Source organism: Pogoniulus pusillus, chromosome 27 (assembly GCF_015220805.1).
Source record: "Pogoniulus pusillus isolate bPogPus1 chromosome 27, bPogPus1.pri, whole genome shotgun sequence".
Classification (NCBI taxonomy): domain Eukaryota; kingdom Metazoa; phylum Chordata; class Aves; order Piciformes; family Lybiidae; genus Pogoniulus; species Pogoniulus pusillus.
Genome location: NC_087290.1, coordinates 6675072 through 6702350, shown reverse-complemented (window position 1 = coordinate 6702350; position 27279 = coordinate 6675072). Strand labels below are relative to the sequence as shown.

The window sequence follows — 27279 nt, the reverse complement described above, 5'->3', positions numbered from 1 at the left end:
TTATAAGAATCTTCCTGGATGTTTCAAAACAGAATGAGCTCAGGGGAAACAAACACTTGGTTTTGAAAGGTGAGGGTGAAGCCTTTCAAAACGCGAGATTGAGGAATGTAAACTCAGTAACAGAACCACCACAAAGCCTGCCTTCTAAGGTGACAGTGGGGCTGCACAGACAAGGCCTCTGCACCGTCCAGCAACGCTGCCAGGACATGCAGAGGGAGTTTCGGAGCTCGGCGCTGGGAGCTCTCTCCTCGCTTTCCCGGGCCAGGCCGCAGGAAAAGAACAGTCCGACGGCGGAAGGAGGATCGTTCCCTGCACAGCTACCTTCTACCCTTGCCCCCTCGCCTGCACCGCCCCAGCTCAGCCCTCCTGCCGCGCAGCGCAGCACGGCAGCAGCCGCAGCCCGCCGCCCAGCCCGGCCAGCGGACTCCAGTTCCCGGCGGCCCCCACGGCGCTGCGCCTGCGCGGCCGCGGCTCCGCGAACAAAACCTCCCCCGCGCCTCGCCGGCTTCAGCCTGAGACCGTGAGGGGAGAATCGGGGCCCTGTGGCGCCTGGGCCCGCCGCCCCACCAGCCGCCAAGAGGCCGTGGGGTAAGCCGCCTCCCGCTGGCGAGGCTCCGCCGTCGCCGGCCTTTCCCCGCAGGCCGGCGGCACCGTTTCGCCTTCAGCCACCAGGATCGGGCCAGCGGCAGGTAAGTGGAAGTGCGGGAGCAGGACCTCGCCGGGTCGCGGGGTGGTGGCCCCGGGGCTCTCTAAGGAGAGATTTTCCTGTGGAGCGCCAGGGAGACCGCAGCCCCCAGCCCGGGGAGCTGCTGCAGCTTGCCGGGCGCGGGGGGTCCGGGCCTGGTGCCGCGGCCGGGGCCGCCGCTTCCCTGAGGCCGAGCTGGGGGAGGCCACCCGGCGCCCCCCCCTCCTTCCGCCGGGAGGAGGGAGCTCTGCCCCGCGTCCCTCTCCCATTGGCTGGCGGCGCGGCGCGCTTGGCGGCAGTCCTGTGCCTGGGGGCTGCGATTGGCCGAAAGCAGGCAGGGGCGGAGCATGCGAAGGAAGTACAGACCGGAGGGACAGGCCTGCGGCCGCGACCCCAGCGGAGCCTAGGTGGCAGGTGGGGAGAGGAGCAGGCAGTGCAGGGGTGAGCGAGGGCTTAGCGCTGAGCTCCTGCCCTGGAACAGCAGCATCTGGGGTAGAGCCGGGCACTGGGGATGGAGCGCAGAGGCGTCTTAGATGAGGAACACGTGCAGCTCCACAGAGCGATTCGTAGAATCCCAGAGTTGGTTCGGTTGGAAAAGACCTTCAGGCTCATCGAGCTCAACCACTGTCTAACTCTACCAAGTCTGGTGCTAAACCATGATCTTCAGCACCACATCTCTGCCTCTTTTAAACATCTCCAGGGCTGGAGATTCAAGCACCTTTTTAGGCAGCCTGTTCTAGTGTCTGAGTGCCCTTTCAGTGAAGAAGCTTCTAATACCTGACCAAAACCTCCCCTGATGCAGCTTGAGGCTATTTCCTTTCCTCCTATTGTGAGGAACAGAGTGACCTCCACTTGGTTGTAGCCTCTTTCCAAGTAGTTGTAAAGTGAGAAGGTCTTCCCTCAGCCTCCTTTTCTCCAGGCTGAACAACCCTAGCTCCCTCAGCTGCTCCTCGTGTGAGCTTCATTAACTTTGTCTGGACGTGCTCCAGAGACTTCCATGTCTTTCCTGTAATGAGGGGCCCCAAACAACCCAATACACAAGGTGTGGCCAGCAGGAGTAGGGGAGTGATTTTTCTGGTTTGTGACACAGCTGAATTCAGTTTAGTGCCTCAGTCCCACCCTGCTGGGGCAAATCTGCAGTGTGACTGTGAAGGGGAGCAGATTGCCTAGGAAAACAAGAGTGTTAAGGCAGGAGGGCCCAGTAGAGAGCCAAGAGAGGCTTCATACAGTGGTTGCTTCGGGCAGGATTCAGCAAAGGTGGATTTGTGTGCAGCAGCATGGCCAGCAGGAAGGAGAGGTTACAGAAGTCTGTCATCCTGATAGTTACTGAAGATCACCATAAAACCATCCACCTGTCAGGAGGTGTATCATTGCATGCCTCACTTGGGTTCACAACAGTAGGCTTAGTGGTCACAGAATCACAGAATTTCTTAGACTGGAAAAGACCTTCAAGGTCATTGAGTCCAGTCATTAGTTTCACACTGACAAGTCCTTGACTAAACCATATCCCTCATCACAACATCGAATCTCTATGGTTGGAGAGGACCACCAGGATCGTGGTGTTTTTAGTGGTCATGGTTTCTTGGCTACTACCTGCTGTGTTTTGAGTTCTTCATCTGCAGGCTTCTTTTGCCAAAGCTTTGATGAGAAACATCTCTATGGTGACTATTACATGGGTGTGACCAGCCCCTTATAGGCAGACTGTATAGCTGAGTTGTTGCCAGTGTGTACAGGTGTTAAGAGTTTAGGACTAGGGTCCTAAATTGTAAAGAAAAGTTTTCCAGAGGATTTGAGAGAGTCCATCCAGGTGGGTAGACTCTCAAAGGAGCTGAAAAAAAGAGGTAGTTTATCCTATTCCATTGGTCTGAAAAAATCTATGAAGTCTGAAATTACAGTGTGTTCCTGTTTTCCTTCCTTGCTCCTCTGAACTTTGCTTCATTCTTGTGCTGACCATTGTTTGGGTTATGGCAAGAACACTACAGGCAGCGAGGAGAGATGATACTGTGTTGACTGCCAGCAGGCCCTGGACTTTGTACTAGGAGGTGTTTAGTGGTGTTTGGGCTATTGTCTAGTTGTATGTGTATACAGAACATATTCTATATGTATATCTCTGTAGCTTTTATATTTAGCCTACTTTTGTAAATTCATTTGATTTCCAAATTCTGAGCAAGTGTGGTGGTTTACTTTTTGGGAGTAAACCCAAATTCTGTGTGGTGCAAAAGCACCACACGGGACCAAGGGAGGGAGATGCAGAGGGAACTGTGTGACTGAGAGAATGACGTGGTGATGAGTTTCCCAGCTCTTTTGACGTGTGCTGTGGTGGGTAGCAGTACACTGGTGCAGATATGACTGTGTGAAGCTACCATGCACAGTGTGTGCTTCAGACACTGGCTATGTACTGACTGAATGTTTGCTTTTTTTTTCCAAGGTGTTAGAACACAAATGGGTGTTTAGTGGCAGTCTACTACTTTGTTCAACCCCCCAGAGGAATTGCACAGGATTTCTTTTGCCCTTACAGCAAACAAAAGGCTCAAATTGATTTGACCATTGCAGCAGAAATCTAAAGGAGCAGCTCACAATAGCAAGGACAACAATTTCTCACTCTGGAAAATGTGCCAGCACCAGTTTTGTTGCAATTAAATAAATGCCAATAGAGCTTAGACTAATTCACTTCTCAAATATTGTATGTAAGTGTTGATGGACACACAGGACTAAAGTAATTGTTACTCAACGTGATCATCATGTTGGCTAAGTAAATATAATTACACTGGTAAAGAGAGAAATTATCAGTTGGTCAGGACTGTTATGATTAATATTTCATTTTGCTGACATGGTTTCTCTGTATTTCAGGAATGCCTGGGTACTGCAGTGGGACACTGTACTTAAAAACCTCAGTGAATTGATCCTAGGGTCTGTCTGGCTGTGATACAGAAGTGGAGGTTTAAACTAATGGTTTCTTAACTTTTCCAGCCTGGGTATTGTGTTCACTTCTGTACAGTTGCCTTGTCAGGTGTAGTTAGATACTGCTTTTTTGTTTTAGCTAAGATTTTTGTGATTGTATGTTGGAATCTTTAGGAATAGTGAAGATCAGATTTAGACATCTCTTTGCAAACATTATGCTGTGATGGTTTGGGCTTCAGGCTAGCACATATGCAGACTCAGGTTCATGAGTGAGGGAAATCAGAGGTGCTTTTAAAACTACAGTTGTGTGCTAGTTTGAAGCAGGCTAGAATGTTTTGGTGAGAAGAACTAGATTACAGGCTGTAAAAGGAAAATAAGGGTGGTGTCTTCTTCCCTCATAGGCTTACTGAGATGTATAAAAATATAAGTCAAAACATAGGTAACACACTCAGCATCACTTTTGCTTGGGCTGCTGGCTGAGCTGCATCTCTCTAACCTCACCCTCCATTTTGGGCTAATCCACTTTGCTTCCTAATCCCCCTGGCCAAACCTCTGTTCTTCCTTGGGATTGGGGTAAGGTTGAGAGGGGTAGGGGGAAGGTAAGGGGTGGTTGAGAGCCCTTTCTGGGGACTCAGGTTTCTGGGAGGGGAGCTGTGTTTCTGTATTACCTTTTACCTTGTCTATTTCTGTCTATAACTGTATGTACTGTAAATATCTGCTTGTATATTGTGCTAGCTGTAAATATAAGCTTCATTCATCTTTCCAGAGCTGGCTGAGTCTAGATTTCTAAAGTGTGGGGGGGCAGGGAACACCCAAACCATAAGTTGCTGGAATTGTGATTTACATTTTTAATGGTTCTTAAGAGTAGTAAAGGTAGCTGCCATTTAAGCTGACTAAAGAGTCATGATATAGTGCTGAGTATCATGACAGTGCCTAGAAAAGTGAGAATTAATTATTACTGGGTTTAGAGGGGTCTCACATTGTGTAATTGTGTGTGTAATTGTTACCAGTTTAGGACCAGGGTCCTAAAGTGCAAACAAAAGTTTTCCAGAGAATTCCAGAGTGTCCAGGGGCGGACTCTTTAAGGGTGTGCTGGTTTGAGGCTGATTGGAATATTTTAGTGAGAGAAATTAGACCATTGGTTGTGAAAAGAAAATAACGATGAGGTCTGTATCATTCATTGGTTTGCCGAGAGGGATAAAAAGCTAAAATGTAAACAATCTTTCTCAGTCTGGTCTGCGCTGCTGGATCTAATCACTTCCTCTTCACTCTGCTCTAATATCTTTCTGTTAATCTTGGCCAACAGAGAAACAAGGTAAGCTTTGCTGCTTGTTTTGTTTGTCTGGGAAAACAGGGAGGAAGAGGGGAGTGGCTTTGAGCCCTTCCGGGCAGTTTTCTTTGTCTGGGAGGGAGTTTGAATTTCTGTATTATTTGTAAATACTTGTAAATATATTGTCCATGTATGCTTGTAGATTTTTCCATGCTGTAAATAATAGCTTCATCTTACTTCCAAACCGTCTGAGCTAGTCTGGTAAATTCCATTAGTAGGGGGAGGGGAAGTTCCTAAGCCACGTCAAAGGGGCTGAACAAAACGTGAGAGATATGTTTATTCCATTCCATTGGTCTATGAAAATTCTACGTAGCTCGAAGTGCAGCTTGTTCTTGGCTTTCTTCTTGCTTCCTTTCCCCCCTTTCTCTCCTTCTGGCCTTGCCTGCTTGTCCTCCTCACCGTTGTTTGGATTATTGGTAAGAACAGTGACTGGGAGCGAGGAGAGATAATACTGTGTTAGCTGGCAACAGCCCAAGGCTTTGTCCAAGCAGAGCTGGGCTGTCGCCTACTTGTATGTGTATTTATGTATTTGAGTATGTTTATTGCCTTTTATATTTAGCCTATTTTTGTAAATAGCAGTTTAATTTTACTTCCAAATTCTGAGCAAGAGCAATAATTTACCTTTGGAGGGGGTAAATCCCAAATTCCATGTGGTGCAAGCCCATTGCAGTAATGAACCATATTTCCTGTTCCCAGCAAAAATGCTGCTGCTTTGGTGTGACCTTGGGTGGTAGTTTTAGAGTTAACCCTCTAGCTTTATTCGAAACTATAAATAAAGGACTGTATTGGATACAGAAGAACAACAACTACTAAGTCTCTACCATTCCATTCATTTTCTGTTTAGGGTAAAAGTCTGCTGTATAAATAATTTCCTCCCCTTTGCCTCTCTGCCTTCTGCTTCTCTCTCTCACCCTTTGCTTTTCTCCTCCGAGTGACTTCTGCACTAACCTTGATGATGAGTAGATAACATCTGGGGCCTTTCTGATTTTCTCTCTTGGGGGAGAAGGTGACAGTCAACCTCTTCTGGGCTTTGTCCAGGGGGGGAGTTTTGTCTTATTTCTAAATGGTAAATAATTGTAAATACATTTTTTACATGTGCATTGTGTTGTATGTAAATATATAGCTCCACTTGCTTCTGAGCTAGTATGATGATTTTATTTGGTGGTAGTAATTTATAACCCACCACATCTTGTGGTGTCTTGGTGCTATTTGGTGTGCTGAGCACTGTGTGTTTCCCCAGGGAGATGTGTTTGTTAGGGGACCTTCCTCTCCTAAATGCCCTTGGTTGCTCAGCTGCCCTTGGAGACAAACAAAGCTTAAATCAGTGAGCAGGGATTTGGGGCAGCCTGTTGCTTTCCAGTGAGATCCTATGGCAGAGTGGTGTGGTTGCACCAGTTGTGTCACTGATTACAGTGGGCGGTGTGGTCATGTGTGGTGTGACAGGTGTGTTCTGTTAGGCTCGTTGATTCTGCTGCTGCCAGTTAAATCCCTGCCGTGGGAACTGGGTGAAATGGTGACAGCCATCAGCCCAGCTGCCATGTTGAATGCAAAGGCATTGGATGTGAGTGGCAAGAGTGTGTGTGCCAGGGTACCTGCTCCTCAGCCTCTTGAAACCGATGAGTTCCTGGTGCCTCAGATGTGCTAGTTTGAAGCAGAGTAGAAAGTTCTGGAGAGAAGAACTAAGTCATAGGCTGTGAAAGGAAAACAGTGGTGACGTCCACTTCCCTCAGAGCCTTGCTGAACAAGAAATGAAAACATTAGATAACACTCTCGCCATTTTCTCTCGCTGGGCTGGCTGAGCAACATCTTACTCCCTAACCTCCATTTGGCCTAACCCACTTTGCTTCTTAACCTCTTGGCCAAACCTCTGTTCTTCCTTGGGACTGGGGTAAGTTTGAGAGGGGCAGGAGGAAGGTGAGGGGTGGTTGAGAGCCCCTCCTGGGGACTCAGGTTTCTGGGAGGGGAGCTGTGTTTCTGTATCACCTTTTACCTTGTCTATTTCTGTCTACAACTGTATATGCTGTAAATATCTGCTTGTATATTGTGCTAAGTTGTAAATAAATAGGTTCATTCATATTTCCAGAGCCAACTGAGGCTAGTATGGGTGATTTATAAAGTGGGTGGGGGCAGGGAACACCCAAACCATCACACTCAGACTAGAGAGCAATACAGCTTCAGGTTAGGGAGAGAAACACACTTGAATTTTAGTGAGCAGGGGAGCAAGAAGAGAGACTTTGTTGTGATGTGCACTTGTCCTGAACTGGCTGCCCTGCTGCTCCAGAGAGGCTGAGAAACAAGGCAAAAGAGGTGCTTTCAAGGGTGTGTGTGGAGGAGAGAGGCAGAGCCTCTCTGGGATGTTAAGGCTTCTTCAGGGCGACTCTGTTGTGCTTCAGAAGGGTTTTTATTCATTTTCAGGGGGAGGTAATAGGGTTGTAAGTCGAAAGTGGTGTAAAATAGGTTAATGGAACAAATACAGGCTTTATAAATATGAAATGGAATAGGCCACTGAAATAACTGGAGCACTGCAGCATCGTTGTTAGATTGTTTCTTTAAGGTAGCACAGAATACAGCTGGGAGGAGAGACCATCTTTGTAGGCCTCAGATAAGGAGGTGAGGAATGATAGAAGGAAACGTGATCAATTGTGAATTAATCAGCTTTCTTGAAGATAAGAAAGAACTGAGATCTTCTAAACAGTTAATGAGTCCACACCTCTCTTAGGGTCAGCCACAGCAAACAGACTGATGAAGAACATCAGAGGATTAAGAGACTATCTTGGAGGCACCCATAAGCAAACAGCAACAGCCTCCTCAAGTCTCAAGCTGTGCCAGGGCAGGTTAAGGATGGATGATAGGAGGAAGTTCTTCACAGAAGGAGTGATTTGCATTGGAATGGGCTGTCCAAGGAGGTGGTGGAATTAATGTCCCTGGAGATGTTCAAGAAAAGACTGGATGAGGCACTTAGTGCCATAGTCTAGTTGTTTGGAGAGGGCTGGGTGATAGGTTGGACTGGATGATCTTGGAGATCTCTTCCAATCTGGTTGATTCTATGATTGTAAGAGAGGATTTGACTGCCTGATGGTTCTGTGTGGAAAGAGCTCAAATCTATCCATAGCAGGACTCCATTTATGCTCTGAAAATTGTTCTGTGGTCAGTTTCTTAATTAGTCAGAGACCCAGAGAGCCAGCTTATGTCTGGGCATGTTAAGCTGATCTTTATCAGGTTCTAGCAAGCCTCTGCCATTTGCTAGCCCTTTACTTAGGGTCTGTCAGAACTCGGTGTTTGGGGGGAAACATATATATACATATATATATACAGACGTATCCTGGGTATGGAACCCATCTATATTTCTGGTGCAACAGAGGAGTTGCAAACACCTGGATATGTTGGAAGCAGACCTACTGGAATGCAAGCCACAGTTTGCTTTTTGTTGGAGAGGTGGAAGGCATCACTGGAATTGACTGCCCCAAGGGTGGAAACACAGCCCCACTATTTGATTCAGACTGTACTGGAACAGGGTGGAGCTCCAGGGCATCTGCAGGGAGGAGTCTCCTGTACAGTGCAAAGCAATCTCATTCTGAGTGAGAATGGACAGTGAATGATGTATGATGGATGTCCTTTGATGTTAATTGCTGCTGGGTGTGACGTAGATGGTATAGAGTAAGGGGTGGACAATGCCATGGATTGAGTTTAACCTGCTGCTGCTGCTCAGTATTGTGCTGCCCTCCTTCACAGCTTCACAACGAAAGGGTGGTCTGGAGCAATGTATTACGGTGCTTGGAGTTCATTTTGTAACATGGGAGGCTTCCTGTTCCGGTTGCTGTTTTCCTTTTCCAGGTCTGGGGTGTTGGTCTTTTCTGCTGGCTGCCAAGTGGAGGTGTGGGGGAGGGGATATGTTGCTGGCTTCTGCTGCTCCCTCTGCATTTTGCTGTGCTTTCCTGCAAGGAGACTAAGGTAATTGTGCACCTTATCTCGCTGAACTCTATCTCAACCCAGAGGAGATTTTGTGTTACTTTCCCTCCCGACTGTGTACAGAGAGCAGGGTTAGTGAGAGTCGGCTGTGTTAACTCTTACAGGCTAGGACTGGGGTCCTAATTGTAAATCAAGTTTTCCAGAGATCTCAAGAGTCCAGGGGGATGTACGTCCCCAAGAGGGGCTGAGCACAACATAAGAGAGATGTTTATCCCATTCCATTGGTCTGCAGCCTTCTACAGTCTGCAGTCACAGTGTGTTCTCTCCCTCTTGCTCCTCTTTTCCTTCTGTTACTTCTTTTTGGTTTACTCTGCACCAGCTGTTAAGTTATTGCAGTGGGAGATAAGGCAATGAGGCTGTGGTGCACAGGGGCATCTGAGCTGCTGTTGGATTATATGTATAGAATCATAGAATGGTTTAGGTTGGAAGAGACCTTAGAGATCATCTAATACAATCTCCTTGACGTGGGCAGAGACACTTCCCACCTAGGCTTTGCTGCTAAAGGCCTCTTCCAGCCTGGCTTTAAGCACCCCTAGGCAGGAGTGTTGTGGAGGGGAAATTATCTGGTGCAAGATGATATTTTATAAACATATATAACTTATTAATGTTAATATTCTGAACTCTCACCACCCCCAACCACTGAATTTTAATATTAATATTTGTTTGTTAACACATTTATGGAAGACATTCTAGGAATAACACCAAACAGAACTATTGTTATCTAGCAAGCATTTAAACAATAAACAGAGAGAGAATCCCCACGGTCAGTATGCCTCCTAGGGTCAGTATGCCATTTGCCCAGTAAATGGGCCCAAGCTCTTTCTGCTTGTGGCAGAAGGCAGTAGAGAATTACAGAGGCATTTACTCACATATTATTGTTACCCACTCATAGGGCCTAGCCACAATCCAGACAGTGCCCAAATGCTTTCAGGGGACTCTGTCTTGTTGGACGCTGTGGTTGGGATCTCCTGGCTTCAGGGGAAAATGCAGTCTCTGACCTTGTTCTCCTGGCTTCTTCTGGATGATCTGTGTATCACAGTATCACAGTATTATTAGGATTGGAAGAGACCTCACAGATCATCAAGTCCAAGCCTTTACCACAGAGCTCAAGGCCAGACCATGGCACCAAGTGCCACGTCCAGTCCTGCCTTGAACAGCTCCAGGGACAGCGACTCCACCACCTCCCCGGGCAGCCCATTCCAGTGTCCAATGACTCTCTCAGTGAAGAACTTTCTCCTCACCTCAAGCCTAAATTTCCCCTGGCGTAGCTTGAGGCTGTGTCCTGTCGTTCTGGTGCTGGCCACCTGAGAGAAGAGAGCAACCTCCTCCTGGCCACAACCACCCCTCAGGTAGTTGTAGACAGCAATAAGGTCTGCCCTGAGCCTCCTCTTCTCCAGACTAACCAATCCCAGCTCCCTCAGCCTCTCCTCGTAGGGCTGTGCTCGAGGCCTCTCCCCAGCCTCGTCGCCCTTCTCTGGACTCTAAGCAGGACCTTCAGGTTAGGGTTAGGGTTAGATGCAGGTTAGGGTTAGATGCAGGATGTCGTGCAGTCTCAGCATGATGTCACGCTGACCACACAGGCTGATCGCGTGCAGACAATCCAGGGTCTGCTCCTGGTAACTCGCGGCAGTGGAGTTTACCAGGCAGTGGTAAGGCAGCAGGTGTGCAATGGGGTGCACAGCTGCACGGGAGACTGTGCTCTGTAGAGAAAGGCAGGCAATACAGGCAAATCACAGCACACAGTGAGGCAAAAGCAAGCACTTTGTTTACCTGTGTATCTTCTATTTATCAGGTGTGGGTTGAGATTAATGGCCCCTTGGCCACCAGAATGACCAATCAGCTCGGCAGTTAACCAAAGCATACCATAATAGGCAAGGGCCACAGGCCTGGCCCCCCAAATATGGGAAGAGCATAGGCCTTGCACCCTGTAAGCCATACGCTAGGTGCGTGGGCTTACACAACCTGGGCCCTGGGCAGGCCAGACTTTATGGTGCCAGGTCTATCGTGTCCTTTGATGGGTAAACAGGTATAAGCCTATTTTGGGCCTGTCAGCCCTCCACAACAAGGAGGCATCCAAATGTGTGGATGTGTGCATGTACATACATATATACAATGTATGTATATGTTTATTATCTTTTATATTTAGCTCACTTTTGTATTTAGTTTATGCTTAGCCTACCTTTGCCATTTCATTTAACTTCCAAATTCTGAGCAAGCTTGGTTATTTACTCTTTTTGGGGGGTAAATCCCAAATTCTGTGTGATGCAAGACCACCACAGTTAGCCCAGGAGAGTCTGCATTTGGCATCCTGCCATGGGGCTTGAAGGCAGCTGTCTTAACTAGGAGCTGATTTTGGCAGGAGGCAAAAGGGGTGAGATAGGAAAAGCAAGATAAGCAGAGGATTCAGTTAAGGTTTGAGGCTTAAGAGAGTTTTATATATGTTGTTTTTTTTTTTTCCTGTGGTATATTCCCTATGTATTTCTGGGGGTGTCTGGGGCAGATGTGCTGGGGATTGTGTATACGGTGCTGAGTGTCACCTTAGGGCTGTGAGAAGTATATGTTTGATCTGACCAATTCATGGCAAGAGGTCACAGACAGGGAGGAGGGGGGATTTTGAACAGAGCTGCATTCCTCCTTGCACCACCATCGCAAAGGTGTGCAATAGACTTAAGATAACAGTAATAAGTAACTAGAAACTAGAAAGATTGGTGGAGGAGGGAGGCATGTGGAAGAGACAACCTGTTTGCATGAGCAAACAGAGGAATACAAAGGAGTTTGGAGTTCGTGGAAAGGACACTTGAGGAAGACCCTTTACTTGATCACTGAAGACCACCAGAGGGACCACTGGATAAAAAGAGCCATGCATGGAAGAAACACCTCCCATTCCTAAAACTGATAAGGAAAACCCAACCTTTTCTTAGAATTAGCAATGAATCTGTAATAGAATAGGGTATAAAAAGAGAAAACTGAAGACAAAGGCTGTGCGTTAGGGTAGAGCAGAGCCTCCCCGTGCACCCAGCCCTGTACATTGCTTGATTCTTGCAACTCTATTAAAAGCCTTATTTTTGCATGAACCTAAGTTTATGCCTGTTGTTTATGACAGGAGAATGGCATAGAGCTATGCTCAGCTGTGCTGAGCAATGTGTGTGCTAGTTTGAAGCAAGCTGGAATGTTTTGGTAACAGAACTAGATAACGGGCAGTGAAATGAAAACAACTGATGTCAACTTCTCTCACAGTCTCACTGAGAACTCTGGGAAGAAGAAAGACTTTTTCTCCATTTTGTCTCTCTCTCTTGCTTTTGCCTTAGACCTGGTCACATCTCATTAACCTTGCTCCTACTAACCTTGCTCCCTAACCTCTTGGCTGCACCTCTTTTCTTCCTGAGAACTGGGGTAAAGTTGAGAGGGCCGGGGGGAGGTGTTGGGGTGGTTTGAAAGCCCCTCCTGGGGACTCAGGTTTCTGGGAGGGGAGTTGTGCTTTTGTATTGTTTATCCTTTGTATATTTCTGTATATAATTGTATATAACTGTATATATATTGTAAATAGCTGCTTGTAAATTCTGCTATCTGTAAATAAATTGCTTCATCTATATTCCCAGGGTCCGTCTGAGTTAGCTGGGGCAAATACAAAGCGTGGGAGGGGCGGGGTAACCCCCAAACCATCACAATGTGGTAATTTAGTCTTTAGGGAGTAAAGCCCCAGTTCTGAGTGCTGTAAAACTACCACCATCCCATGTCCTGCATCTCCCTAAATAAGGAGCAGATCTCCATGTCACTGCTCTCTCTCCCTCTCGCCTGTGCCTCCGAGCATGCGGTTGCTGCTGTTGCTTCGGTGGGTGTGGGAGTGCCTGGCTGCTAAGCTATTTCTAGCTGAGCAGCTGAGGCCTGCCATGCCTGCTGTGGGGGAGGGGCAGTGAGGCCTAATCTCAGGCCTGCTGGCCTAGTGCTGGGGGTGGGGAGAGAGGCTTGGTTGATTAAGGCTTTGTTGGGCTCAGTAGGAGGAGGGGGAGAGACCTGGCTGGTTGAAGCCTGATTTCGTGGTCCAGTTGGACCGAGGCTGATTGTATGTATATATCCTTTGTCCCTTTGTAGCTTTTGTGCTTTTACTTTTGTATATAGCATTTCTATTTAACCTCCAGTTCTTTGTGTTTCTATTTTACTCCTTTGGGCTAAAAGACCTTCTGTCCCAGTGTGCTGGTTTGAGGCTAATCGGAATATTTTATCAAGAGAAATTAGATCATTGGCTGTGAAAAGAAAACAATAGTCATGTCCTAGAATCATAGAATCAACCAGGTTGGAAGAGACCTCCAGGATCATCCAGTCCAACCTAGCACACAGCCCCAGCCAGTCAACTAGACCATGGCACTAAGTGTCAGTATGGCTCATTTGTTCTGCTGTGAGAAGAAAATAATGGTGATGTCTGTAGCATTCATTTGTTCTGCTGAGGGACATAATTAGTCAAAATACAAGATCAGGCACTTGCTTCTTATTTCTTGTCCTTTGGTCTGTGTGTCTGGTTGCATCTTGCTTTAACTCCTTTGCATGAAACCTGTATAACCTGATCTAATATTTGTTTCCTCTAACCTCCTTGTCAGCTTTTGAGATCTCACTTCAGATCGCTCTGCAGGTTTACCACGTGAGCTACGTAGAGATTATCTGGTTGTTTCTGAGATCAGGGGTGGGGTGGAGAAGGAAGAGGTTGGTTGGGAGCCCTTCTGGGCAGTCTGGCTGTTTGGGAGGGATTTTTGAATTTGTGTATTACTTTTAACTTGGATATAATTGCATATAGTTGTGAATACCTGTATATATTGTATGTATATGCATGGAAGTTGTGCCATGCTGTAAATATAGCTTCATTTCTTAACTTAGAGGTGTCTAAGTTAGTATGGTTAATTTAGTGTGTGTGTGCAAACTCCCAAACCACAACACACAGTTTTGACCAAGACATGTACTCTGTTAGAGGAACTTTTTTCTCCCCAAATATCAAAGGTTGACCCATGGGGCTCTGTCAGGAGATGGATTTTTTTTCCCCCCTTAGGAGCAGCAAATACTCAGTGATATGTAAAGATGAGGCTCACACGATTTTGTGTACAGCTGTATTTTGGAGTTCTCAAGAGTTCTCTTTTTGTCAGTGTCAGAGATGTGCTGCTGTTGCTTATTGTATAGGTTTGGGAGTTCCCCCCCACCCTGCTTCACCAGACTAACTCAGCTGGATGGGAGTTAAGGATGTAGCTATATTTTACAATGTAGCACAAATTTACAAGCATACATATATTTACATCTGTATACAAGTTAAAAGTAATACAGAAATTCAAAACCCTCCCCTAACAGCAGAACCACTTGGGAGGGCTCCAAACTAACTCCCCTTTTTTTTCCCACCACCTCCCTTGTCTCAGTGGGCTTACCTGCAGGGGTGAGATGCAGAAACCTGACAAGGAGTTATAAGAAAATGCTTAGATTGGGTTACACAAATTCAGGCAGAGATAGTGAAGCAAATGGCAGCCAAACAGACACCAAGAAACTTTGTTACTGTTTCTTGCTTTTATGTCCCTGAGCAGAGCCAACGAGTGCTAGACATCGCTATTATTTTTGTTTCACACCTAATGATCTAATGTCTCTCATTAAAATATTCCAATTAGCCTCAAACCAGCACACTTAATCCTCCAAACTTCTCCAAGAAACACACATTCTTTAATTTCCCCCCTTAATTTTCCATATGTATTTTTTATATGCTTAAGTAACAGCTTTTCTTTTCAAAATCTGTTACAGGTTTAAGACTAATGTCTTAATTGTAAATAGAAGATTTCCAGAAAATTTGGAAGTCCAGGGATACATACACCTCCAAAGTGGGCTGAAGAAAACACTAAAGGTATCTTTATCCCATTCCATTGGTCTGCAGAATGTCTATGTAATCTGAAGCACAGCTTGTTCTTGGCTCTTCTTGCTTCATTTCCCCCTTTCTCTCCTTCTGGCCTGGCTTGCTTGTCCTCTTTGTTATGCTTAGGTTATGGTAAGGACACTGTAATGGAGGGGTAAATAATTCATGTGAGATGACATTTTTCCAAAATCAATGTTGTTTATTAATTTTGGTATTCAGAACTTTAGCCACCCCTGACCACTAATTTTAATACTAACTGGTTCTTCTCGCAGTCATGGAAAGGTTATACAGAGGAACAACTAGTTCTAGAAATAACTAGCAAAAAAGAGAAACATTAATGGAACTGGAAGAGAAGGTTCCTGTGGTCAGTATACCACTTGTCCACTAGATGGACACAAGGAGCTCCTTTCTGCTTATGGCAGAAGGCACTGGTGAATTACAAGCGGCTTTAAGTATTTACTCTAGCAGGGCTAGCTACAGCTTCAGACATAAGCCACATGTTTTCAGGGAATTCTGGTACTGTCTTGTCAACCACTGAGACTACTGAGTCTTCCCAGAGTGATGGGGAAGGAGGCAGACAATCTCTGACCTTATCTTTGCTCCTCTGAGTGATCTGTGTGTCTCCAGCACTTGGGTCTTTGCAGGAGACTTTCAAGTGTTGGCAGGATGTCTTGTGATGTGCAGTCTTAGCACAATGCCATGCTGGCTATGCAGGCTGATTGTGTGGAGGCATTTAGAGCCTGTTCCTGGTAAACTTGAGGCAGGCAGTTTCCAGACAGTTCAGGATACACTGAGGCAGAATGCTGCCAGAAGCAGAGAGTAGTAGCAGCAGGCATGAGTACAACAGCAGAGCACACTGCGTTTACCTGCTCATCTCTTTTTATCAATACAGCCTGAGACTAATGGGCCTTTGGACACAGAGTAGCCAATCAGAATGGCAGTTTGCCAAGCTTGACCATATTAGGTGAAGCCATAGGTTTGCTTTATCCAAAATTGGGAAAAGCATAGGCCTTGCACACGGCATGCACAAGCTTCTTGTTTTCCACAGGATAAAAACAAGTCTGGGCAGGCTGGAGTCTTTAGAGGACAAAGTGGTTCTTTGTCCTCTTTCTTGTGCTTGCTTCTACACAAAACAGAAGGAGGGAGAGCAGAAAAAACATGTCTGGGCAAGCCAGGACATGTATAAGCCTATTTTGGCCTGCTCAGGCCTTCCACAACAAACACTGTCAGGGATGACAAGAGATATAATATTCATTAGCTGGCAGCAGCCTTCTGGGCTTTGTCCAGGGGAGTCTGAGCTATTGTTGGATTATGTGTATGTGCATGTTTATTACCCTTTATATTTAATTTACTTTTATATTTAGGTTGTCCTATTACTTTTTGTTAATATTTTTTTCATTTTAACTTCCAAATTCTGAGTAAGTGTGGTGAAAAATCACCACAAGTTTAATTATTTTGTTTAGTTTTGCTTTTTGTGTGTCTGACAAGCAAATTACTGCAGAGAGTATTTAATACTGGTTTATCAAGATTGGCATGTCTGCCCCTGTATGAGTACTGAGCAGATGGAAAGTAACTGTGTTTTGTGGGTTTATTCTCTCTTGCACTTTGTATTTCTGGCTTCTGGTTCTTAAAAGTAGAAGCCATCAAGAAACATGTGGAGTGAGGTAATGTGTTGGTTTGATTTGGGTTACTGAAGAGGTGCTAGGTTTGGTCTCTAATTTTTCTCATTGTAAAAGGAAAATCCAGAGGTTTTTTTAGCCCTCTGTTGTGGTGCCATTCTCATCAGGCAGCATGCTGCTTTTGGCTGGGATAGAGTTAATTTGTGCTGGTAACACAAGGATATTTTCATTATCACTGAGCAGTGCTTGCACAGGGTCAAGGACTTTTCTGCTCCACTCCCCCAGTGAGTAAGCTGAGGGATGCACAAGAAGTTGGGATATGGAACACAGTTAGGGCAGCTGACTGCAATTGACCAAAGGAGTATTCCATACTAAATGAAAGGTGTCATGCTCAACATAGAAAGCTGGGGGAAGAAGAAGAAAGGGAGGGACATTCAGAGTGGTGGTGTTTGTCTTCCCAAGTCTCCATTTTGCCTGATGGAGCCTGGCTTTCCTGGAGCTAACCTGTCTGCCAAGAGGAGATGGTGAACTAATTCTTGTTTTGCTTTGCTTGCATGTGTGGCTTTTGCTTTACCTCTTACACCACCTTTATCTCATCCCCAAGTTTTATCACTTTTGCTGATTCTCTCCCCCATCCCTGCAGTGGGGAGCATGTGAGCAGATGAGGTTAGTTACCAGCTAGGATTAAACCACAGGCAGGAACAGCTAAATGCTACATCCTCACTACTCTACCAGTGTGCTTTGCAAGGCTCTGGTCATAGTTACAAGATTTCACTTGGGCAAATATTCATCTTTTCAGTTAAACTGAAGGATTTATATCTAATAATAACTCATATTAACTGATCTGGAAGTTATCTTTTGATCTGTAGCAGGGAAAGCTTCCGAAGCTCCTGTTGCTAAGAAGCTCTCTTGTCGTGCTTGGCAACGCACCCTGCCCATGAATCTCTGCCAATCCCTGCCTTTCTCCAGCAGGCTTTACGCATGCCCAGAGAGGAGTGTCTGATGCGTGGTCTGCCTTGGAGGCAGGTAGCTTATGACCAGGAGTGGTTTTTTGTATTATAATGACATTATAGCGAGCAAAATTCACCTAAAGTTCACCTTTTCTTCACTGATGCTGAGGCAGCAGATATGAGCCATCTTTTTGTACAGCAGTTACACAGTTCATTGGCAGTGGAGGATGGAATGTACCATCTCTCTGTACCATGCAGTTCTCCTTCCTGGAATGTTTGCACCTGTGTATCCAGGGAGATCTCTTTCTATTCTTGGGATCAGTAACTGCTCTTCAGACAGGCTGCTCTAAACTCATGCCTAAGTTTCAGGGTCCCTTACAGTCCCAGTTTCTGAGCCAGAAAGCTACTGGATGTTGCTTGTGGTGTTGCTACCTGCTGTGGTTTTGAGTTTCAAGTCCTATCAAAAGAACACAGTGCTGTTTTCCCCACTGTAAGCAGAGATTACCACACACAGTGGTTATTTGTGTTGCCCTGACTTGTCTGCATATCTAGTGGGGTACAGATTGCCTCTGAAAACTTGAGCCACGTTGCATGTCCAGTTTCTAGAGGAGCAGCAAGCTGTCTGATTGACCTATTGTGAAATGTCTCATTTATCTGACCTGTCTTCTGAAGTGATTTTTCTCCAGACCTGCACATGCAGTTGTAACAGCTAAATCTCCACCAGTTCTCTCTTCCTCCAGGCATCCAGGTTATTGCTTTAGATATGTGTAAGCATAGCAATTTGCAACACACCAATAGAGAAAGGTACTTTTAGCAGCTGCTGGAACTTCAGTCTCAATATATTCATTCTTTACAGATGATTCTGCCAGCAGGAGCATAAACAAGTCCTGATTTTTTTACTTATGTATTAAATAAGTTGAAAGTCTCCTGAAGACTGTACAGAAAATAGGTTTAAATCTCTTTTGCCTCTCTGCTGAAATTCAGGACTGCTTAGCTTTGAAGTTAATCCTGCAGTTGAAGAACAGGAAAATAAAGATGTCGCATTCTGCTTACTGATGCTGTAGTCTCTGAGGCCATATATTGGGGCAGGGTGGTAGTTTATTTGGAGCTAGGCCGTGGTGATTAGAGGGGAGGGATTGTTCTAATGCTTGCTTCATAACTATGATTTGCCATTTGCACATTAGTGCTGGTATGTTTGTCTAAACTCTTGGAGTTGCAAACATATTGTGCTGGTTGGAGACTAACTTAAATATTTTACTGAGAGAAATTAAATCCTTAGCTATGAAGAGAAAGAAAAAAAACCCAACATGTGCCTTATATCACTCATTCTTCTGCTGAGAAACACAACTAGTCAAAACACAGATAAGACAGGGACTTCACACACACACGTGCTCAGCTCTCACTTTGGGCTGTGCTTTTCTTTCTGGCAGTCTGGTCTCTGTGGCTGACTCTGCTTTTAACTCTCTAATCCGCCTAACCCCTTTTTCCTCTAACTTCCTTATTAGGGTTTTTTTTGACATATCACCAGGTATACATGGGTTGATTTGGTTATTTCTGGAGGGAGGGAAAGAGGGAGGGGAAAGGGGATTTGGGTTGGGAGCCCTCCTAGGGACTTTGTTTCTGCAAGGAGTATTGTGTTTCTGTGTTACTTTTAATTTGTATGTAATTGTATCTAATTTTGTATATATGCTTGTATATTGTGCTAAGCTATAAATATAGCTTCTTTCTTAATCTCCAGTTTGGCTGAGTCTAGTCTGGGTGATTTCATAAGAGTGGGGGGTTAGCTAACACCCAAATCATAAGACATGCATAGAAAAATCCATGCAAATTGAGCTAATCAATTAATAAGCATCTTTCTAGGCATAGAGGGTTTGTAGTCTAGTCAAGGTACAACTTTTGAATGTTTAGCTCCAGCTTTGGATGAAAGAACAGAAGCATGAGAACTCCCTTCAGTAAATTTACCTTTGTATTTGTTTGCTTGTGTATGGGGGAGGTGTTGTGGGTTTCATGAATGTTATTTTGTTTTAATTTCCTTGGATAAACAGCTTTTAAATTTCTTTTTATAGGAGAAAAATGGCCCAAACTACTGCACCAGCAACATCCACCGAAGAGGAGGACACCTCTTGTAGCAAACTGGTGGTTACATTCCTGATGTCAGCACTTGAGTCAATGGTTAGTAGAGAAGTTGAGCAGCTGGCTCATAACTCTGTCTAGGCATGTGCAGGATGGCACCAATATATTTCCTCCTGGTGGGGAGCTGGAAAGGTGTGGTGTTCTATTTTTACTTTGTTGTGTGCCATCCAACCAGCTGTAATTTTGTCTCTTTGCTTACAGAAAATGATGCTAACAGCTTCTTGCCAGTGATTTTGTTTCTTGGTGTAGTTGGTTGGTAGTTTTAAAAATGATTTTGACAGCTAGGAAATACTTCATTGCTGCAGTAGAGCGTGATTGAAAGGCAGGAGTATGTTCTGGGCATTCTGCTCTGTAATGTAGAGTGAATAAATGGTCTTGAAGCTCATGCCTTGTCCACAGATTTTGAACAAACTCAATAAAACTTGATCAGAAAACACCTTTTTTAAGCTGCCATATCACCAGTCTTGTTACTCAATCACTATATGGCAGGATTGAATGCTGGACAGGGCTGTGATAGGAAACAGCCTGTGCTGTTTCCTTAAAGGCACTCTCAAGGATTTGGTTCTTCAAAATTGCTTTCTTATATGATGAGCAAGAACAAACATTTTATTTTTAGCAATGAAACTTCTGAATGGGATGATGTGAGTGATTCCAGGCCTTTTTTCCCAATGGATATGTTCAGTTTTTAAAGGCTTTGTGTCCTTTTTCCTCTCATACTGCTGCTGGTGTTTGTATAGGTTGCAGCAAGTACTGATCTGAGTTTGTGGGAGAAATTGACTTCTTGTGATCATTTCCTTATGACATCAGTAATTTTCTTAGGATCTTTGCTCTCTCCTTGTGCCTTAGGCTTCCTGCCTTTCTTCCTTGCCAGCAAATGTCCCCAGCAGAACACACACAGGTGTTCACTGGGAAGGCACAGTGCTTCTGCTTAGGAGGAATTCGCCTGAGCACAGCTGGGAGTACAGGGCAGACTGCAGCAGCCTTCCTGCTTGAAACCACACCTTTCTGAACAGAACATGGTGTGTGAGAAGCTGTCAGTGACCAAAACTACAGTTCACTGTTGAAAGTTGGAGTAACACACCCAGTATGATCCTGTTAACAGGAAAGTGATAACTTCACATGGATTGATGGCACAAATGTAATTAAAACCAGAGTCTAGACGAGGCCTTAATTTCACTTAATGCATCTGCATGCAGTGCTTCAAAGATTACTCCTGAGAAGCATTTTAAATGTATAAATTACCCTTTGCTAATGGCTGATATGTTACAGCATCTTCTGAAGGGTGGGTGCTGGCAGCAGAGGTAATAACTGGTTTACATGATCCCAGATACATTTCTGTTAACTGTACTCCTAACTAATAAAAGCTTTTTTTCTCCTTTCTTCAGTGTAAAGAACTTGCCAAGTCCAAAGCAGAAATTGCCTGTATTGCTGTATTTGAAGCAGAAGTGTTCATAGCTGGAACTGAGAGAGGAAGAACCTTTATCAGTTCTAGGAAAGAACTTCAGGAGGATTTTGTTAAATACTGTAAGTTTCAGTGTTACCTTTTTCTGTATGTGACAAGCTGCTTAATGTGTGTTGCATAATGCTAAACTTTGGGGAGCAAAGATTTGTATCTCATGGCTACTTGATCTGATCACACTGACAATGGCAAAAATAGCTCTTTAAGAACATAACAATCAGTATCAGTGCTCTTGTTTGCATTGTTCTTCCAGCTGTGCCTGGAGGCATTAATTTTTTCTTAGATCATGTGACAAATTAGTCCAATAAGAAGCATTGAACTCTACAACAAATGCACATTCTGCATTTCTTAGGGAATGTTAAATTCTCTCCTGCAAGTCTTTTTCCCACTGAACAAGACATTTCAAAGGTAGCAGACTCTTCAACTTGTTCTGCTTCTTTAGATCTCTTCATGCCTTGTTAATACAGATACACATTTTGGACAAGCTAATATTTTTAAGTGGCTTTTTTAGATCGCTGTTATTCAGTAGACATTTGTATCTATCCCATAGAATTACATCTACATTACTTTGGTGCTCATTTAAGTACATCTAAGTTATGGGTTTTGTTTAATTTTTTTTTACAGTAAAGCAGTGGAACTTTTCTGTTCATAAAACATGGTCCATTGAGTATGGGATGGTAATTTTAGGAGTTAGGTTTTCAAATATCAGTGAAGGCTTTATGAAGCCTTTGGGGAAGCTTTTATGTGTGCTTATTTTGAAAGTGTTGATAGGCACTGCTTAACCAGCAATGAAAGGTGTATTTGCCTGCCTAGGGAAAGGGAGAAGGTGCAGGTTGAGAGTGAAATATGGGAGAAGAATCAGTCTGGCTTGACTAACTAATATCTGTTTGGAAAGCAGCTATGTTTAGTCTGTAACATAAACATTTGCTCCTAAAAATGCTTTTGCTGCTGGCTAAAATTCTGGAGGTATTTGTCTTGAGATCATTTGTTTGTGGTGGAGCTCTGGATTTTTGCCACTGTCCTGCTCACTTGGACAGTGATTTTCCTATGCACAGGTAGAGTTACTGCAAGGAAAATAAACTCTGGCTCCATGCCTTGGGAAGCACTGGCTTAACATCCATGCTTGTGCTTGGTTGTATCAGATGTGATTTCTATTGCATGTGTTTAATCTGACATTGGTTCTAATAATCCTGATCCTTTATTCCAGTTACACTCTTGGGCAGTGTTTTTGTACTGCCAAATGGATGAAATTAAACAATGTTCACATCCAAAATGGTGTTTTCATTGCTTCTTGCAGTGCATCCTGGCATGGATCTGTGTGCATAAATCAATTAACCTCACTCTTAAGGGTAGATGTTTCAATTCTTATATCTATTCTGCATATACAAAATAGGAAGTGATTGAAATTTAAATGTAAAATTAAAAACCTTTTGGGGATTCCAGAACTGAACACAGTTCAGTTCATTTATCAAGTAGTTGCAACCACAATAGAAAGACACCCCCAAAAACTAGAGATGAGGCAGAAGAAAGATGCAAACTACGGAGTAGTGCTTCCAATAAACAGAGTACACTGTGAATGCTTTAAGGGACTGGGAGAACAGAAGCAAGGAGTACTGGGAGCAGTTGCATTGTGTGTAGCAGTGTCCTGGCTTTCCAACAGGAACATCTGAAGCTTCATGTTTTTCATTAAAAAAAAGATATTCCAGAGCTTCAGTCATCAGGGCACTCCAGACATCTTTGTTTCTTAAGGAGATGGGGATCCATAGAACCAACTCACAGTGCTAAGGTTTTACAGAGGTGCTTTTCTTTTTTTCCCCAGCTCACCCCACTAGGAAAATGCTCAGCAAGAAGTGTTGTGAAAACCCTGTTAATTAATGGAATTAATCTGTGTTTCTCAAGTTTTACATGGCTGCTAGTTTCTCTTGGTTTCTAAGTCAATTTACCCTTTTCCCAGGTTCTCAAAATGGAAAGTAAAAGGCAATTTCCAAACTTGTAGACACAAATTATTTTAAAGAGGTTTATAAGATCACTTTTTGCCTCTTTTCCTCAGGGTGCTTCATTTGTTTCCATCATCCTCCTCTTTTGCTCTGTAGATGTCAGGAGCAGACTCCTGTCCACATGTCTTTTCTTTCCTGCACAGCTTCAGCTATAACCTGTCTATGTCTTTTTTTTCCTACACAGCTTCAGCTATACCCTGTCTATGTCTTTTCTTTCCTACACAGCTTCAGCTATACCCTGTCTATGTCTTTTCTTTCCTACACAGCTTCAGCTATACCCTGTCTATGTCTTTTCTTTCCTACACAGCTTCAGCTCTACCTTACCTAGTTCAGAGCTCCGTGCTGTTTTTCTGGGTTTACCTCAGTTTTGGCTGTTTTCTTTTACAGCCATACTCTAGAGCTTGGTTGTTAGGCTTGATTGCCAGAAAGCTTTCATTTTCTGTCTCTTAGCCAGTTAAGGGATATGGAGCTAACAGCTAGCTTAAAAAACTTGATAAGAGATTTCAGTCCCCTTCTGTTGGAGGCCACCCATGTTGTTCACTCAGTCACAACAAACAGAAAATTACTGTAGATAGCTGATCTTTTTCAAATTCCCTGGCTCCTAAATTCTGCCTCCAGTAATTTTCTTTCTTGTGGCTTAAGTGATCCTTTGATAATCATAAAATGATTTTTCTTTAACTTGAACTTATTGTCCAATTTCCTACGCTGTAAAACCTGGACGGCCTTAAAAAGCTCACAGGTGAGCTGGGTGGATGCATTATAAAACAAAGCAAAACACTTTCAGCCACACACACATTTACTTTGCCTCTTTCCTTGCTAAAAGTTATTTTCAGAGTGCAATTTTCCTTCAGCACAGTTGATAAAATAAATGTACAGGAGTGTTGTCACAGAGTAATTTTTACCCTTAAGTTGCCTTGCTCAGTGTCTCTGCAGGGGTGATATTCATAGTCTTATCACTTTTTGGCTTTTTCTACCTGGGGGATTAAAACTCACCTGATTGAAAAAATCTGATGTTATAAGAGGACTTAAGTACCATGAGACTGACAGTTCTGCCAGAGGAGTCTTGAACTCCATCAGCCTCAGTTACTGAATCCTACCAGCTTTTCTGTGTTGTTGTTTATGTAGAATTGCTTCTTCAGGTCACATTTTGGAGGAAATGTCAAGTAAGTTGTTTCTCTCATGCAACTTGATTTTTGATTCTTTGGTGAGGTGTGGACAGTGCTGCTTTTGTCACTTGCTTGCAGGAGAATCATAGCCTGCCTCTTCCAAACAGCAGCATTTCCCTCACCTGTGAGGCAGGCACTTTGGAGCCACCCATGCTTCATGGCCTCTTTTAGTCTGCTGCACTCAAATCATGCACTGGTGGACCTCAGAGCAAATGTGTAACACTGCTTGGCTGGAAGTGTCTGCATCAATTTATAAGCATCTCTTTAAGGCAGGAAGCTGTAGTGTCTGCCCTGACACAGAGGTCAGTGTGTAGATATGGAACTGCTCTCACATAATAGTTAAAAATTGCCACATTAAAATTTCACCAAGTATTTAATTGTCATTTTTTCCATCATAAGAAACCTTTCAGAGTGTCTTTAGTCTGAAATGGAGGGACTAGCTACTTGAACTTACACTAAGTTACTGATTTTTGTCTTATTTGTATATGTAACTGCCAGGTGAAGGAGAAAAGAAAGCTGCGCAACTGGACAAAACAAAGGCCCTGCTACCTGTAAATGGACTGGCAGTGGATACTGAAGAAACAGAAGCTCTTGTGAAGTCTGTGGAAGACTTTTTCTGTTATTGCTATGGTAGGTGCTTTGAAGTGTCCTAAATAGCTGTTCTGGATGTCTAATTTCTTATTCCAGGTGGGAGGAAAAGTACTGCATGACTTTGCCTTCCAACTAAACTGCTGCTAAGTCTAACTTTTGTAGCCAGTGCTAAGATGTGCACACCCATTGGGTAGTTCATAATTTTCTTGCTGATGTGTTTTGTGGGTTGTGATTTGAGGTTATTGCAGAGCACAGCCCATTTGGTTTTCTTCCAAGGAAGCCTCTGTTGTTCAGTGGGTTCCAGTGCATGTTAATGAGAGGCAGCCTTAGTTTGCTGCAGAGCTTTGCATCTGCAGCTTGCTTGCTCTCCAGACCTTTACAAGGTAAAATGTTTTCTGGTGGGCTTGTCTTTTTGTGACCCTGAGCACTCTTGACTTCAAAACCACCTCCCATTGATTTGTTGTTTGTTTTTTCTGCAGGCAAAGCCTTAGGCAAAGCAACATTGGTACCTGTGCCATATGAGAAGATTGAGAGCAACGAGTCCTTTGTGGTAGTGCAGGGCCTGCCCAGAGGAGTTGCATTGCAGCACCCATCCAAATATGATGTACTAACACTGAAATGGATTCTGGACCACAAGTCACAGATTGCATTTGTCATCAAAAGGTTGTTTGCTCTCTTGTGCTGCTCTGTCTGCTTTGGTGGACTTTAGTCCAAATAGTTCTTGTTTTTAATTAAATACCTTGCAGCTTGTTTCTCTTAAGCAGAATGCTTTCTCTGTAATGCTACACCACCTGGTAATCAGTGATGTCTTTGCTAATGCTGTGTCTTTTTCTTTCCATGTTTCCATGCAGGGCTGTAGTAGAGCCAGGGAAAGTCCTAGGTAAGTTACTTAGAGGCAACACAAAGAGGTCAGAATTGTAGGTAGGACTATAGATACAAAATTTGGATATGTGGGTAAAGTGGTGAACTGTGCAGAAATTCCTGGAACTACAGTTCCACTTATTTATGGAACTGTAACATTTTCCTTTATGTTCCTTCTGCCAGGAGCAAGTAATTAGAGATAAAATTTGTTTTATTGCATTCTTTATCCTTTTATTCAAATTTAATGTGAAAAGAATAGTAGGCAGCTCTAACGTCTCCCTAGAGCCTTCTCTGTGCTGAACAACTGCAGCTACCTCAGCTTGTCCTCATAGCAGAAGTGCTGCAGCCCTTGCATCATCTTTGTGGCCCTCCTCTGGACTCTCTCCACCAGTTCTGTGTCTACTTGTGCTGGGGACACCAGAATTTGAGGCAGTATTGGGATATTACAGGAACAGAGTAAAGGGGCAGAATCACCTCTTGATCTACTGGCCACATCCTGATAGCAAGCAGAGAAAAGCATGGTGAAATGTATATTAGAAGGAGCTTTATCTTGATGTTGCTTTACAGAATAACAAAGCAATTCCATGAGATCTGTCTCTCCTATCTGTGAACATAGAAAATGTACACAAGTGCTTGTAAAAGGTGCTCAGGGCTTTGGTTCATGATGTCAGTGTTAGCTTTTCACTTTGTCCTGGAGGTAAATGGAGTACAGGAAATTCAAAGATTGTCTTTTAACTTTCAGGAGCTCCTCCGCCAGGTCCTTCCTATTCACACATACCTGCAGTTGGAAGGTGAAGTTAAAACCAAGCAATTTTGTTTGGTACCAACTATGTATTTTCATGGAGTTTCTCTTTGCCTTAATGTGCCTTTTCTGCTTGGACTACCTGTGGATAACTTTTTCTTGCCTGGGATTATAAAAAGCATGAAGTTGAACTTTCCCTTTGTTTGGACCATCATTTGTGGGGCAAGTGTTAGAATTAAGCAGGTGTCAAAGTTTGCCCTTGGTTTAATTAGCCGAGGGAGTGTTGTTGATTCACAGCCTGTCAGTCAGGGATAGGTTTGTTATGTTTTATGATATGGCAGCAGAGGGGAGCAGATTTAATGTTGCTTCCTTCCCCCTCCTCACTTAAAACTACAATTAATTTTTGTGGTGTTGTTAGTAAATGAAGAGATTGTAAGTGGAAAAATTCAATTGTTTAATGTGAAAGCAGGAATCATTTTTCTGTGCTTTTGAGTTTGCTTCTCATGAAGTGATCAAGATGCTTTGAATACTGGGTATGCCCTGAAAATGCAGGGATAAGAGATTTCTTGGCAAGTCTCTTGAGGTAAATCAGATAAGCCAAAATACAGGGGGTGTTAGTTTTGTATTCTTATTGGGAAGAAAAATAAATACCAAGGGATGGATATTTACCTGAGAACCTGTAAAGCTTGAGAAAGTATCCAGAAATGTGAGAAATGTGTTTTTTAACACCACTGTGCTTATTTATTTTTGTAGTTGTCTTCCTATTCCTCCTGTTCAAGTGAAAACAGAACCAAAGGAGAATGCTGGTATGTTCCAAATGTTGGTCTTCTTGGCAAATAAAATGAGTGGTTTCTGTTCTGAAGACGGAATTCAAGCAAAGATAGGAAGCTGAAAGGACAGAAGGAGCCAAAAGCCATCCTTTGTGAGAAGGAAAAGCTTTTCTCTCCTTAAAATTCTCATCAGCTGGAGATTTTATCAAATACTGGACCTTGGGCAAA

General features: G+C 44.0%; 1 protein-coding gene across 15 annotated transcripts in view; it reads left to right on the top strand.

Moving 5' to 3' along the window:
* Positions 1 to 478: 478 nt before the first annotated feature.
* The window catches only part of GTF2I (general transcription factor IIi), an 87898-nt gene continuing 61097 nt past the window's right edge, over positions 479 to 27279 (top strand). For 12 of the 15 annotated variants that reach the window (XM_064166229.1, XM_064166227.1, XM_064166217.1 and 9 more), the window contains exons 1-8: positions 16845 to 16906; positions 19399 to 19504; positions 20851 to 20989; positions 24586 to 24717; positions 25158 to 25341; positions 25530 to 25558; positions 26282 to 26330; positions 27035 to 27087. In XM_064166229.1, the coding sequence (XP_064022299.1) occupies positions 16860 to 16906; positions 19399 to 19504; positions 20851 to 20989; positions 24586 to 24717; positions 25158 to 25341; positions 25530 to 25558; positions 26282 to 26330; positions 27035 to 27087 (739 nt within the window). In that variant the 5' untranslated portion in view covers positions 16845 to 16859. Of the gene's footprint in view, positions 690 to 5314; positions 5333 to 12259; positions 12279 to 14654; positions 14755 to 16844; positions 16907 to 19398; positions 19505 to 20850; positions 20990 to 24585; positions 24718 to 25157; positions 25342 to 25529; positions 25559 to 26281; positions 26331 to 27034; positions 27088 to 27279 lie in introns of those variants that run through there. The other 3 variants (XM_064166220.1, XM_064166222.1, XM_064166221.1) reach the window with 3 other exon arrangements.